Source organism: Panthera uncia, chromosome X, assembly GCF_023721935.1.
Source record: "Panthera uncia isolate 11264 chromosome X, Puncia_PCG_1.0, whole genome shotgun sequence".
NCBI lineage: Eukaryota > Metazoa > Chordata > Mammalia > Carnivora > Felidae > Panthera > Panthera uncia.
The window spans coordinates 13,609,852-13,623,625 of NC_064817.1; the positions used below are offsets into that span (position 1 = coordinate 13,609,852).

Sequence of the window (13,774 nt, forward strand, 5' to 3'; positions counted from 1 at the left end):
ATGTCAGTTACATCATAGAAAGATGAAAACTACAACAACGAAAAAAAGCCATCAATTTAGGGAATGTATTATAAATGTAATTTGTGGTTTTTGTAATTTACAAAAGAATAATCTTAAATTATAAAGTTCCTCTCATTAAAACATAAGAGCCTGTATTGGTAAAAGCATTCTCATTTAAAAATATTCATAAGGCAAACAACAACAGCAGCAGCAGCAGCAGCAACCCAATGATCTATAATAACACTTCCTGCTATTCCAAGCATTCTGTGGGTATAAATATAGTATCTGATCAGACAATCATGAAAGCCAGCTGTATCTTATCTCCTAAGCCTTCTTGAATCACATTTTCATTTAGAGCCTCTTATAGATCAGTCTGTTTTCTAAAAACATTAAAATATATTATCAACCAAGTTATTTTGTCTATAGTGAACTTAATATAGCATATAAAAAAAACTTTTACCTCAATTTACAGTATGACTCTGACATTACTTGTCTATTTTGAACATAAAGTTAAACTTTTCAAACCAGAGTTAAAAGTCTATAGACATATAATTATATAAATATTCTATTATATCAATATAAGCATGCCAATATTATAAATAGCTCATAGACTATAAGTATTATAAAATAATCTGTATATTATAAAATCTTTGCCTTCTCAAAACCTAAAATCAAATCTGGAAAAGCTGAATAAAGGATTAGATGAGCATACCAGTTATCACTTCTCCTCCACGATGATCTGGCTTAAGAAATCCAAAAACAGTCTTGCTTTGAAAGGCACAATCCACACAGGCCTGCACAGTCCTCCGGAGCACCACATTCACTGGGCCTGGACCAAAGTGGTCAGGCAGTTGCTGGATTTTCTTCTGATCCAGGTGAGGACCAGAGTTTCCATGTTTGTTTACATAGACACAGACTTGAGGAAACAGGTGTATACAAAAATAACAAACAGACTGGTTAAAAGCAACATAAACACTACATAATTACTATATCCCACTAACCACACTTCAAAGAGAACCCAAATATAGTTAGTATCAATGACCATTTCTGCTACCTAAAAATACATATGTAAACGTCTTTTCACATTTGTATAAAGATATTCAATCTAGAAAGAAATAATCCAAATGCTTATTCAATTTTCTAGAATTCTGCCTAAACTTATAATAAAAACTATCCAAGTTTAGTAGCATCATAAAACAATTCTTTACACATTTCCACCTCACATAAAATGGTATGAAGATAAATATTTTCACCTTTTAACTGTACACACAGTATAAGAATTTTCTTTCAAAATTGGTCACAACTCCTTCTTAGACTGGTTATTTTAAATCACCAACAACGCACCTTCATTATATTTTCTAAAGTAACCCAAATACTTTAAGATACATGCCACACAGTAAGTTCTAATGACCTAGAGCAATTTTTTTCATTAACTTAAGGAAAATAAAAATGGTCTTTATATATATGCCAAGGTTCACTGAAGAAAATCCAAAATTAAATGCTTTCCTTAGTATAATAAAAGCTTATGATTTATATTTTTTAAATGTTTATTTATTTATTTTGAGAGAGAAACAGAGTCCGAGTGGAGGTGGGGCAGAGGGGGAGAGACAGAATCCCAAGCAGACTCCGTTCTGTCTGCACAAAGCCCAACACAGGGCTTGATCTCACAGACTGTGAGATCATGACCTGAGCCAAAATCAAGAGTCGGAGGCTTAACCTACTGAGCCACCCAGGCGCTCCAAGCATATGAATGAGAAACAAATCATCTATAATCATGCAAATGTCACGTTTCCATAACAGTTCTTCACTGGGAATCAATAAATCTAAATCAACATACAATGCAACAATATGAGGTTGTATTATTATCAAACATAAAATATACTGTCCCCCTAAATCAAGAAGCACATTATTTTCATTCATCATTTAATTTATACTGCCCAATTTTATATATAGTCTATATTCAGTACAATAAAAACCCATTAATCTCACTTTCACTATTTTGAAATATATGATAATTCAACTTTGTGGCAACAGCCAGAGGAAGGATGGACTCTTATCACAGAAATGAAACAGCTATTAAAAACTTAACCCATGGTGGGGCACCTCAGTGGCTCAGTTGGTTAAGCGTCCTGACTTCAGCTCAGGTCATGATCTCATGGTTGGTGAGTTCGAGCCCCATGTCGGGCTCTCTGCTGTCACTCAGAGCCTGGAGCCTACTTCAGATTCTGTGTCTCCCTCCCTCCCTCTCTCTCTGCCCCTCCCCCACCCGTGCGCACACGCGCACTCCCTCTCTCTCAAAAATAAATAAACATTAAAAAATCTTAAGCCATGGACAAAACCCTACTGAACACAAGTGAAGCTAAACAAAGATTTCAATGTTTTATCTCCTTTGCATTATACTCATTTAGTCTTTCCTGCTAATGGCCTAAAAATCGGAAATAATAAACTGAGTATGTTACAATAATCTTGAGGTGATCTTTTCTACTTCAAAAAGTAATCTCTTTTTAGTGAGGAAAGTAAAATTGGGAGAAAAATCAACAGAACAGAAAAGTATAAGGGAGATAAAGATCTAGGAGAAAAAGCAATAGTACATGCTTTTAAAAAAAGGAAGGGAACAAGAAAATGTACAAGAGATGACAAATAAACGGGGGATTGTTCAATCTAGGTCTGTGTCATTTCATACTCTTCACATAACAGAGAATAATTTAAAGTCATCATGCCCCTTGACAGGCAAGGATCTGTCAAGATTTTAAAAGGCATTTTAAAAAGATTTGAGGTAGCTTTAAAATTACATACAAGACAAAAAGACATCGTGAAATAAGGGAAAACAAAAACAGATCTGACAACGATGTAAATTTTGTAAATCTTACTAAGATGGATAAAATACTTCAAGAGTACTGAATTTTCAACTGATTTGTGTATTTAAACAGTTTTTCCTTAACATCAAAATGAATAACCAGAATTTAAAAATACTTTAATATGAAAAATGCTTCAAAAATGTGATTATCAGCATCTTGTTCTCCTCTTATTTTAGTCCTCAGACTTCAAAGATACTAAAATAACACAGAGTAAAAGATTAGTAATTTTATACTCTCTAAAAAATACTAATTTACCTGTAGACATCACTATTTTAGATGTTCCAGGAGTGGCATCCCTATTATAAGCACGACGATCTCTGATCAGGGAATTTATAGAAGCTGAAGATGTAGAACACAAAACAGGAAAATATTTTTCCTGTAAAAAAAAAAGAGCACAAGTATACATTACACATTTTTAAAAATTCCTAAATACGGAGGTCAAAAAATTATCAGCCTCACTGGTTCACAAATGATCAGCTGTCTGAAGTCCTTGGGGTTGGAAACCCCTGTGTGTGTCACAAGCTACAGTCCTTTCCAAACTGTGCTCTCAGAAGGGCCCATGAACTGGTCAGGTAGGAGAGGAAGAGACCAACAGGCTGGAATTCCCAGGGTTATCCCTCCTCCAACTGGTCAAGCCTTAGCCAAAATAGTTCACTCTATAAAACTTGTTTTATTTTCTGAGGTTCCCTGTACAACAATTTTTTTCACACCACTAAAGAAAAGCCTGTAAATCTAATCCAGCAATACATCCAATGGGGTAGGGGACCTCAACAAAGCAGAGGACAGAGTTTGTCTTTACAAAGCAGTCACTTATCTGGTTTTTACTGTATCTAGCCTGCATTTCTCCATATTATATGTGATAATTTTGAAAAAATTATAAGTGGCTTGCTAAAGTCCATATAAAATTATGTCTATTATATTTGGTAAAAACCAAACGCCTTCTGGACATTGTTAAATATCACTCGCATTTTGTTTATTTTGTATCAACTCTTGGAGTTTTCTTGGAGCTACCTTCAAACATGGCTCTCCAATGTCAGAGGAGTGCTTATACCTAGAAAAGGTAATAATAGAGGACATTTTTATTTTTTGATGTTTATTTTTGAGAGACAGAGAGAGACAGAGCACAGGTGGGGGAGGGGCAGAGAGAGAAGGAGACACAGAATCTGAAGCAGGCTCCAGGCTCCGAGCTGTCAGCACGGAGCCCAGCATGCTGCTCCAACTCAGGAACCAAGAGATCTGACCTGAGCTGAAGTCAGATGCTTAACCAACTGAGCCATCCAGGTGCCCCTAATAGAGGATATTTTAAAAGCAGGGATAAAGGAGGATAAAATAGGATAACATTCAATATTGTTGGATTTTCCTTATTTGTTTAAATTAATGACTGTCATTGGGGTTCTCTGTATTCCAGTAAATCATATTATTTTTAAGTACTGAACTATAATTACTGTGTTGATATATTATTGTTCTTACAGTATTTTAAAAATCTGAAATCTGAATCCTATGTCTTTTTTTTTTTTTTATAACATTTTTTATTTATTTTTGGGACAGAGAGAGACAGAGCATGAACGGGGGAGGGGCAGAGAGAGAGGGAGACACAGAATCGGAAACAGGCTCCAGGCTCCGAGCCATCAGCCCAGAGCCTGACGCGGGGCTCGAACTCACGGACCGCGAGATCGTGACCTGGCTGAAGTCGGACGGTTAACCGACTGCGCCACCCAGGCGCCCCTGAATCCTATGTCTTAAGACATACCAAGATATAGTATGCTTGCATTAGCTATTTATATTGAATAAAGGTACATTTATTTGAAAAATGTGCTTCTATACCACTAGAATCCTTAAAGAGGGGGTATGTGTGGAGAGTGGACAAAGTAAAGAATAATTCATACTCTAGTTCAAAGGCTTCCTAAATAATTAAACTATGGCATGACAGTACTGAAACAGAGATATAGGTAACCACATGAGAATCTTCATCTTTTCATGATGAAATAATAAAGACAGAGAAGAAATTCTTCCTCTGAGGGCCATCTGGGTGGCTCAGTCAGTTAAGTGTGGACACTCTTGACTTCGGCTCAGGTAATGATCTCATGGTTCGTTAGATTGAGTCCTGTGTCAGGCTCTGTGCTGACAGTGCAGAGGCTGCTTGGGATTGTCTCTCTCCCTCTCCCCTGCCCAGGTGATAGCACTCCCTCCCTCTCTCTATCTCAAAATAAATAAGCTTAAAAAAATTTTTTTAATAAAATTCTTCCTTTGAAACAAAAAATAGATTATCAAAAAAAATTATAAAATCTATCAATCTATCCCTCACCCGACCCCACCATCTTATAAACAGTATTTTCAAAAACACCTTTTCAAAATTGTCAAATTAGAACTAAAATTATTTGAAAATAAAGGCATAAAGAGAAACTTCATGTAGTTTTATCTTCATCATTATACCAACTAATCACAAAGACTTTTTTCAGCAGCTGGAAAATACACATTAAAAATATGCATCAATGACACCCTTGATAATTTTAATTTTTAAAAAGCATTTAAAATAAAATATTATTTCCGGGGTGCCTGGCTGACAGTCATGTGACTCTCGATCTTGGGGTCCTGAGTTTGTGCCCTGTGTTGGGTGTGGAACCTACTTAATTAAAAAAAAAATGATTTCCCTTTAAATATCGTAACTTTCCTTAATTTTATGCAATTTAAAAAAAATTTTTTTTAATGTTTATTTATTTTTGAGAGAGAGAGAGACAGAGTGTGAGTGGGGGAGGGGCAGAGAGAGAGGGAGACACAGAATCGGAAGCAGGCTCCAGGCTCCGAGCTGTCAGCACAGAGCCAGACGAGGGGCTCGAACTCACAAACTATGAGATCAATGACCTGAGCCGAAGTCAGATGCTTAACCGACTGAGCCACCCAGGCGCCCCTATGCAATTTATTTTGAATTTTAAAAATTTAATCTGCTAATGATTTACATTAGAATAACCTGCTTATTTGATTTTTTTCAATGTTGATGATTTTATATTTGAAATATATTCACATTTATTGACTTTTAATTTTTATTTAAAAATTCTGAATGCTTTTTGAAATAAAAATACCAGTATTATTTTAAGCATTTTATTTTAAAGTTTTTATTTTTTTTTTTAATTTTTTTTTTTTTAACGTTTATTTATTTTTGAGACAGAGAGAGACAGAGCATGAATGGGGGAGGGTCAGAGAGAGGGAGACACAGAATCTGAAACAGGCTCCAGGCTCTGAGCTGTCAGCACAGAGCCTGACGCGGGACTTGAACTCATGGACCACGAGATCATGACCTGAGCTGAAGTCGGCTACTTAACCGACTGAGCCACCCAGGCGCCCCAAAGTTTTTATTTATTTTGAGAGAGAGAGAGAGAGAGAGAGGCAGGCAGAGAGAGAGGGAGAGAGAATCCCAAGCAGGCTCCACACTGTAAGCAAGAGCTTGATGCAAGTCTCGAACTCACAAACCATGAGATCATGACCTGAGTGGAAATTAAGAGTCAGACACTCAACTGACTTGAGCTACCCAGACACCCCAATTTAAGAATTTTAAAATCAAAATGGTATTGTCATTTTGCTCCATACTGCAAACAAACATTAGATAAAACAAAACAAATGTTATATACATATATATACATACATACATATATATATATATACACATACATATATATATATATATATATATATATATATATATATATTCAGATGGCTAAACTCAGAAATGTTTAAGTAATAACTGCTATTTTAGTTCTAATCCATCTAGGAAGATTCTATGTTTTTATATTAAAAGTGTATCACTTGTAGACCAGATACATTTGGGTCTTTTTAAAATCCATTTTTATAATCTGTCTTTTAAATGGAAAGTTTACTCCACTTTTTTTTTAAGTTTATTTGAGAGAGAGAGAGAGAGAGAGAAAGAGCAAGTGCAAGTGCACATGTGTTGGGGCAGGGGCACAGAGAGCCTCCAGCAGACTCTGCACTGACAGTGTAGCAAACTCAGGAAACAGAGATCATGACCTGAGCCAAATCAAGAATAGGATGCTTAGCCAAGTGAGCCACCCAGGTGCCCCGAGTCCACTAACTTTTAAAATAATTATTAATATGTTTGGGTCTTAGTATACCCTTTATTATTTCTTTTCTATTTGTCTCCTTTGTGTTTTATTCCTCTATCCCTCTTTTTTTTTTTTTTAGTTACTTGAATATTCCTTAGAATTTCATTTTAGTTCTCCTATTGGCTTTTTAGCTATACTTCTCTGCATTTGTATTTTTACAATATGCCCTGGGGATTATAATGTATAATATACATAGTTAACATTGTACTACTTAACATAAAATGTTGAAACCTTGCAATGATATAAATCTGTATTCTCTACTCAAAGCCTTTATACTAAGTATTACATGTATTACCTCATGTTATGTATTGATGTTATATAATGATGTATTCTATCATGCTATATGTATTACATTACCCCGTAAGACCATATTATGATTATTGCTTTAGTCACATTATTATAAAGAAATTAAGAGGGGGGCGCCTGGGTGGCTCAGATGGTTAAGCATCTGACTTTGGCTCAGGTCATGATCTCACCATTCATGAGTTTGAGCCCCGCATTGGGCTCTGTGCTGACAGCTCAGCACCTAGAGCCTGCTTCAGATTCTGTGTCTCCCTCTCCTTCTGCCCCTCTCCTGTTCACACTCTGTATCTCTCTCTCTCTCTTTCTCTCAAAAGTAACATAAAACATTAAAAGAAAGAGACAGAGAGAAATTAAGAGGAAAAAAGCAAAACACAAAGTCATTTGCATTCACTCAGAGATAAATTTCCTTCAGCATTTCTTATAGTGCTTGTCTGCCAGTGATGAATTCTCTAAGGATGTTTTTATCTAAAAATATCTTTAGTTCACCTTCACTCCTGAAGAATATTTTTGCTGGATATAGAGTTTTGTGTAACACTCCTATCTCCTGTGTGTACTCTCCTGAACCACAGTGTGTCTGCTTCCATTCACTGTCCAGTACCTTCAAGTAGCTAGTTTTTTTTCCTATTATTTCCAGGTTTTAAAGTTGTTTTCTTTGCAGGAATCACTTAGGTGGTATGTGACTCTAGCATCATTGAATTCATCATTCTGATTCCACCTTCCATCTGCTTTATTGAGGTATAATTTATGTATAGTAAAATTCACTTCACTTTTAAAGTATACTGAGTTTTGGTGCACCTGGATGGCTCAGTTGGTTAAGCGTCCAACTTCAGCTCAAGTCATGATCTCGCAGTCAGTAAGCTCAAGCCCGGCAACAGGCTCTGTGCTGACAGCTCAGAGCCTGGAGCCTACTTCAGATTGTGTGTCTCCTTCTCTCTCTGCTCCTCCCCTGCTCACATTCTGTCTCTGTCTCTCAAAAATGAATAAATGTTTAAAAAACAATTTAAAGTATACTGAGTTTTAAATAAACCGGCCTGAACGTAAATATACCCACACAGTATTTTCAATGTGGTTCTGAAAAAGTCACACATTATTCAAAGTTTTAAGTTTACCCAAGAAAAGAAATACCAGGGGCACCTGGGTGGCTCAGCTGGTTGAGCAGCCGACTCTTGACTTTGGCTCAGTTCATGGTCTCATGGCTCATGGGATCCGGGCCCCACAAGTGGGCTCTGTGCTGACACTGTGGAGCCTGCTTGGGATTCTCCCTCCCTTTCTCTCTGCCCTTCCCACATGCGCACACACACTAGTATCTCTCTCAAAATAAATAAACACTAAAAAACAAATACCAATCTTGATGGCTATGTGGGCTTTAAAAAGCCTTATGTATACTCTTTGCACAGTATATTCCTAAAAGGCCTCATCATACTGTTAGTAAATCCTAAACTGTATGTTATAATAAATAACCAGAGTACAACAAATCAGGAGATACAACTAACCTTTTTTGGGGCTTTTTTCCTTGGTGTGGTATTTTTAGCAGTATTTCCCTTCTTGGGGGCTGAAGTATGTAGAGGTGGTTTAATCCGACTTGATTTCCTGATCTGCTGCGTTGGTAATATTATAGCAGTTTTCTGTGGAGACGGCATTGAATGTGGGGCCGCTTTGGGAAGAGAAGACTGTGTTTTTGCTATACTCTTTGTAACGGGCACTGAGGGGGGAAAAGCACAGCACAAAAATAAAATTAAAGCAAATGACACAATTAAGGTATTGTCTTCTTCAGACTTAAGAAATTTAACTCAATCTTTAAAAATATTCCAAAGGTTATTCATTAAAAACCACTTAAAATAAAAGTACCATTTAAAATGAAGTTTTAGGTATTTAAGATTTCAGATTATCAGCAAGTAGTCAGAATTCTCCAAAAAAAAAAAAAAAAGAAGAAGAAGAAGAAAAGAAATAGGCTTTTATAAGAGGAACCAGTAACTTCAAACTTAGCACAGTGAAAATATCTAGCAATTTGCTTTTTGTCTACCTCTCCTATTTTTAGTTCCTAGCACAGAAAAGAGTTTTCCCTTCAGAAAATACCATACCGGGGCACCTGGGTGGCTCAGTCGGTTAAGCATGTGACTTCGGCTCAGGTCATGATCTCACAGTTCCTGAGTTTGAGTCCCGCATCAGGCTCTGTGCTGACAACTCAGAGCTTGAAGCCTGCTTCAGATTCTGTGTCTCCCTCTCTCTGCCCCTCCCCTGCTCCTGCTCTATCTCTGTCTTTGAGAGACATAATTTTTGAGACATATTTGAGAGAAATATTTTTGAGAAATAAACGTTAAAAATTTTTAAATAAAAAAAGAAAGAAAGAAAATACCACACCAAAATATCTAACCATACCATATACAGGGAATCAGTTGACCTATCAATATAGAAAAACATAGCAAAACAACTATCAACTCCTAGTTCATCTTTCAGAGGCCAGAAGGATCCCCTGCACTTGATTTTTAATGGCTAAAGCACATTATGTTCCTACATGTATGTCTAGTAATAAAGCTTCATATACTACAATATAGCTTCTACATTAATATTGTCATGGAAGGACCACTACCAAACCCAAGTGATTTGTATCTACTAATTACTTGGTAGCCCTGTCTAGGCAGTTTTAGCATTTCAAATAAAGGTTACCTTCCAGGTTACTTTTGTCTATGTTCACAGTTAAGTAAAAAGAGAAGTTTTTAGTATTAATCCCTCAATAATTTTATTATACAAAAAAAAAACATGAATTTTACATAGTAAGAAGTACTAATGTCAAAAAAACTTTATAGGAAGAGCTGCGTAAGTAAAACATTTATACATGTATGCAAAACTCAACTACTTTTATTTTGAGGTCTTCATTTTACAACTTGAAACTACTCCACTGCTTTGCTCCTCCCATAGTCCAAGACTATGTATAAATCTGGCCTTCGACAGAGAACATATCTTCCCTGTAGTCTTTTTTTTTTTTTTTTAATGTTTATTTATTTTTGAGACAGAGAGACAGCATGAATGGGGGAGGGTGAGAGAGAGCGGGAGACACAGAATCTGAAGCAGACTCCAGGCTCTGAGCTATCAGCACAGAGCCTGACGTGGGGCTCAAACTCACGGACCGTGAGATCATGACCTGAGCCGAAGTCGGACGCCTAACCAACTGAGCCACCCAGGCGCCCCCTCCCTGCAGTCTTTTTATCTACCTTCTATTACTTGCCAAGCCAAGAGGAGGGAACAGCCTTCTCTCAGCTGCCAAGGCAAAGGGAAGACCATCTAGCTGCCACCATCACTTTCTCCCCTTATCTACAGTAATTCACCTGCTTACACTAGTCTTCTTATCTCTTTACCATCATCTACCTCATACTCCATGCTCACTTCCACTTTCGTCAATAACTCCAGTGACCTAATTCACATTATTTCTTCTTACACAGTCTCCCTGTCATCATCTTTAGGAATTTAAACATCATAATTCTAGGGCACCTGGTGGCTCAGTCAGTTGAGCATCCAACTTCAGCTCAGGTCATGATCTCCCGGTTCATGAGTTTGAGCCCCGTAATCTTGCAGGTCATGAGTTTGAGCCTCACACCAGGCTCTCTGCTGCCAGTGCAGAACCCGCTTCAGATCCTCTGTCCCCCAACTCTCCTTGCCCCCCCATTCATGTGTGCACACGTGCACAACACATGCTTTCTCTCAAAATAAATAAACATTAAAAAAATCATAATTTTGGGGCGCCTGGGTGGCTCAGTCGGTTAAGCGGCCGACTTCGGCTCAGGTCATGATCTCACGGTCCATGAGTTCAAGCCCCGCATCGGGCTCTGTGCTTACGGCTCAGAGCCTGGAGCCTGTTTCGGATTCTGTGTCTCCCTCTCTCTGACCCTCCCCCATTCATGCTCTGTCTCTCTCTGTCTCAAAAATAAATAAATGTTGAAAAAAAAACTGAAAAAAAAAATCATAATTTTGATGCTTCATCATCATGACCTTGTCAGTGGAGAGTTCAGCTCCTCCCTAAAATGGTTATACTTAGTTATTTCTGGAACTCTTCTACCTCCAAGATAACCACTGTGCTCCTTTCTTTACCTCCACCTTTCTCACCTGTCGTCTTTGCTTCATACCAACTGGCCATGCTTTTCATTCTCATATGAGATCTAGCCACAAGCCCTCTCCATTTTCATCCAATCTATTATCTTTCTTCTGGCTTTTCTCCTTATCAACTCCTGTCCACCTCCACCAATACCCCTCTAACTAGTATTCCTGACTTTATCACCCCTTGATCTTTGATCATGTCCAAATGTTGGCTCCCACCTCTGAGTCACACTATCATTTGCTTTCTCTGGTCTTGAGCTACAGAACAAGGGTCAGCAATCTTTTTCTATATACGGCCAGATAGTGAATATTTTAGGCTTTGAAGGCCACATACAGTTTCTGTCACACATTCTTCTTTGTTTCTTTAGTTGTTTGCTTGGTTTTATTAAATATTTTCTGAATTCAAAAACTATTCTTAGCTCTCAGGCTACATGGGCTGGATGTGCCTGGCCCTCGGGTTGTAGTTTGCCAACTCTTGCTTTGGAACATTAAAATATTATTGATTGCTAGAAAATCCACACTAACCTCAACTGTGGTGTCACTGCTGCAACTCAGAATGTTTTTCCCTATTAAAGCTTCTGTCTCCCTCTAACCCTATTCCATTCAGCAAATGATCCTACCTTCTACTTGATGAGAAGATTGAAGGGTATTTTTTGGGAGTGACCATAACTATCCCACTTCTCCAACTTAAAACACTTTTTTTTTCATTCATTCTCATCTCTTCCTCTTGCATCACATGAAAAGTTTTCTCTCTACTCTTCTAAGTCTAATCAATCCCTTCTACCTATGTACCAATAACTATCTTCTTTGGTTCCTCTGGGACATTATGGTTTCAATGATCTCCTTTCTCTTCATAGTATTTAATCCCTGATCCCCAACTCCTTTCTCTCTTACAACCCTCACGAGTCCCTTATTTTGAAGATAGCACTCCTAGTTTCTGGCATACTTTCAAGCCCTTGCATGAATGTCCTCCTATTTCACTACCAAAATACCAAGAAGAATCACCTTTACTTGATACTTCAATTTCCTTATTATTCTGTTGTTTCCTCAAACCCTTGTAATAAGCTTTTCTTCTCCCAAACATATTTTAAAGAAATTCTTTCCAAGGTCAGTAATGACACTCTCCTAGTTACTAAATCCAAATAAATCCTCACTGTCTTGACCAATCTATTCATCTCCACAATTCTGGTCTCTACCTCCAAATACATGGCATGAAGAAAAGGAAACATATTGGGCTCTGGACCTGAGTTTAAATTCTTGTGCCAGATTGGTTTAAGACAGAACCTAGGAGAATAGAAGGTCCTAAAAAACATTTACTGAATGACTGAAAACTATTTTTTTGAAGAGAGAGAGAGAGAGAGAGAGAGAGCATGTGAGCATGCAAGTGGTGGAGAGGGACAGAGGAAGAGAGAGAGAATCTTAAGCAGGCTCCATGCTCAGTGCGGAGACCAATGTGAGACTCAATCCCACAACCCTGGGATCATGACCGGACCTGAAATCAAGAGTTGGATGCTCAACCGACTGTGCCACCCAAGCACCCTGAATGAATGAAAACTATTTTCAACCTGCAAGCCAATGTTATACCTCCAAAACCAGTACATCCTATACACGTCATTAAGTTGTAACAAATAAAACAGTAACTTGGTGGAACATGGCAAATGTAATGAAATCATTATTTGATCTAAGAATTTTGGCATTTAAAAATTTTAAATTTGGGGCGCCTAGGCAGTTCCTAGGCCTGAGCGTCGGACTTCAGCTCAGGTCATGATCTCACGGTCCGTGGGTTTAAGCCCTGCGTCGGGCTCTGTGATGACAGCTTGGAGCCTGAAGCCTGCTTCAGATTCTGTGTCTGCCTCTCTCTGCACCTCCCCTGCTCACACTCTGTCTGTCTCTCTCAAAAATAAACATTAAAAAAACTTTTTTTTTAATTTTAAATTTTAAATTAACAAATCTTGGAACACAAATACTTATGCTACAGCTTCAAATATTCCCCTAAAATGTAATATTCTATTACAATAAGAGCTCCTTAATTCATGGTATATACACATGTATGAGCAAAATAAGAAAAAAGTATTATAAAAAATTTTATGTATGAAAATAAATGTTCACTTTAGAAAGCAAACTTTTCTTTTTTTTTTTTTTTTTAATTTTTTTTTAACATTTATTTATTTTGAGACAGAGAGAGACAGAGCATGAAGGGGGGAGGGGCAGAGAGAGAAGGAGACACAGAACCGGAAGCAGGCTCCAGGATCTGAGCCATCAGCCCAGAGCCTGACGCGGGGCTCGAACTCACGGACCGCGAGATCGTGACCTGGCTGAAGTCGGACGCTTAACCGACTGAGCCACCCAGGCGCCCCAGAAAGCAAACTTTTCTAAGGCAAATACTCAGTTTTGTTTATTGCCATA

General features: G+C 37.6%; 1 protein-coding gene across 3 annotated transcripts in view; it reads right to left on the reverse strand.

Annotated features, from left to right (window-relative positions):
- SCML2 (Scm polycomb group protein like 2) overlaps positions 1-13,774 on the reverse strand; it is a 104,296-nt gene that overhangs the window by 13,540 nt on the left and 76,982 nt on the right. For all 3 annotated transcript variants that reach the window (XM_049643540.1, XM_049643539.1, XM_049643541.1), the window contains 3 exons: positions 8,770-8,978; positions 3,114-3,234; positions 713-916 (listed from right to left, as the gene is read on the reverse strand). In XM_049643540.1, coding sequence (XP_049499497.1) covers positions 713-916; positions 3,114-3,234; positions 8,770-8,978 — 534 coding nt within the window. The remainder of the gene's footprint in view (positions 1-712; positions 917-3,113; positions 3,235-8,769; positions 8,979-13,774) is intronic.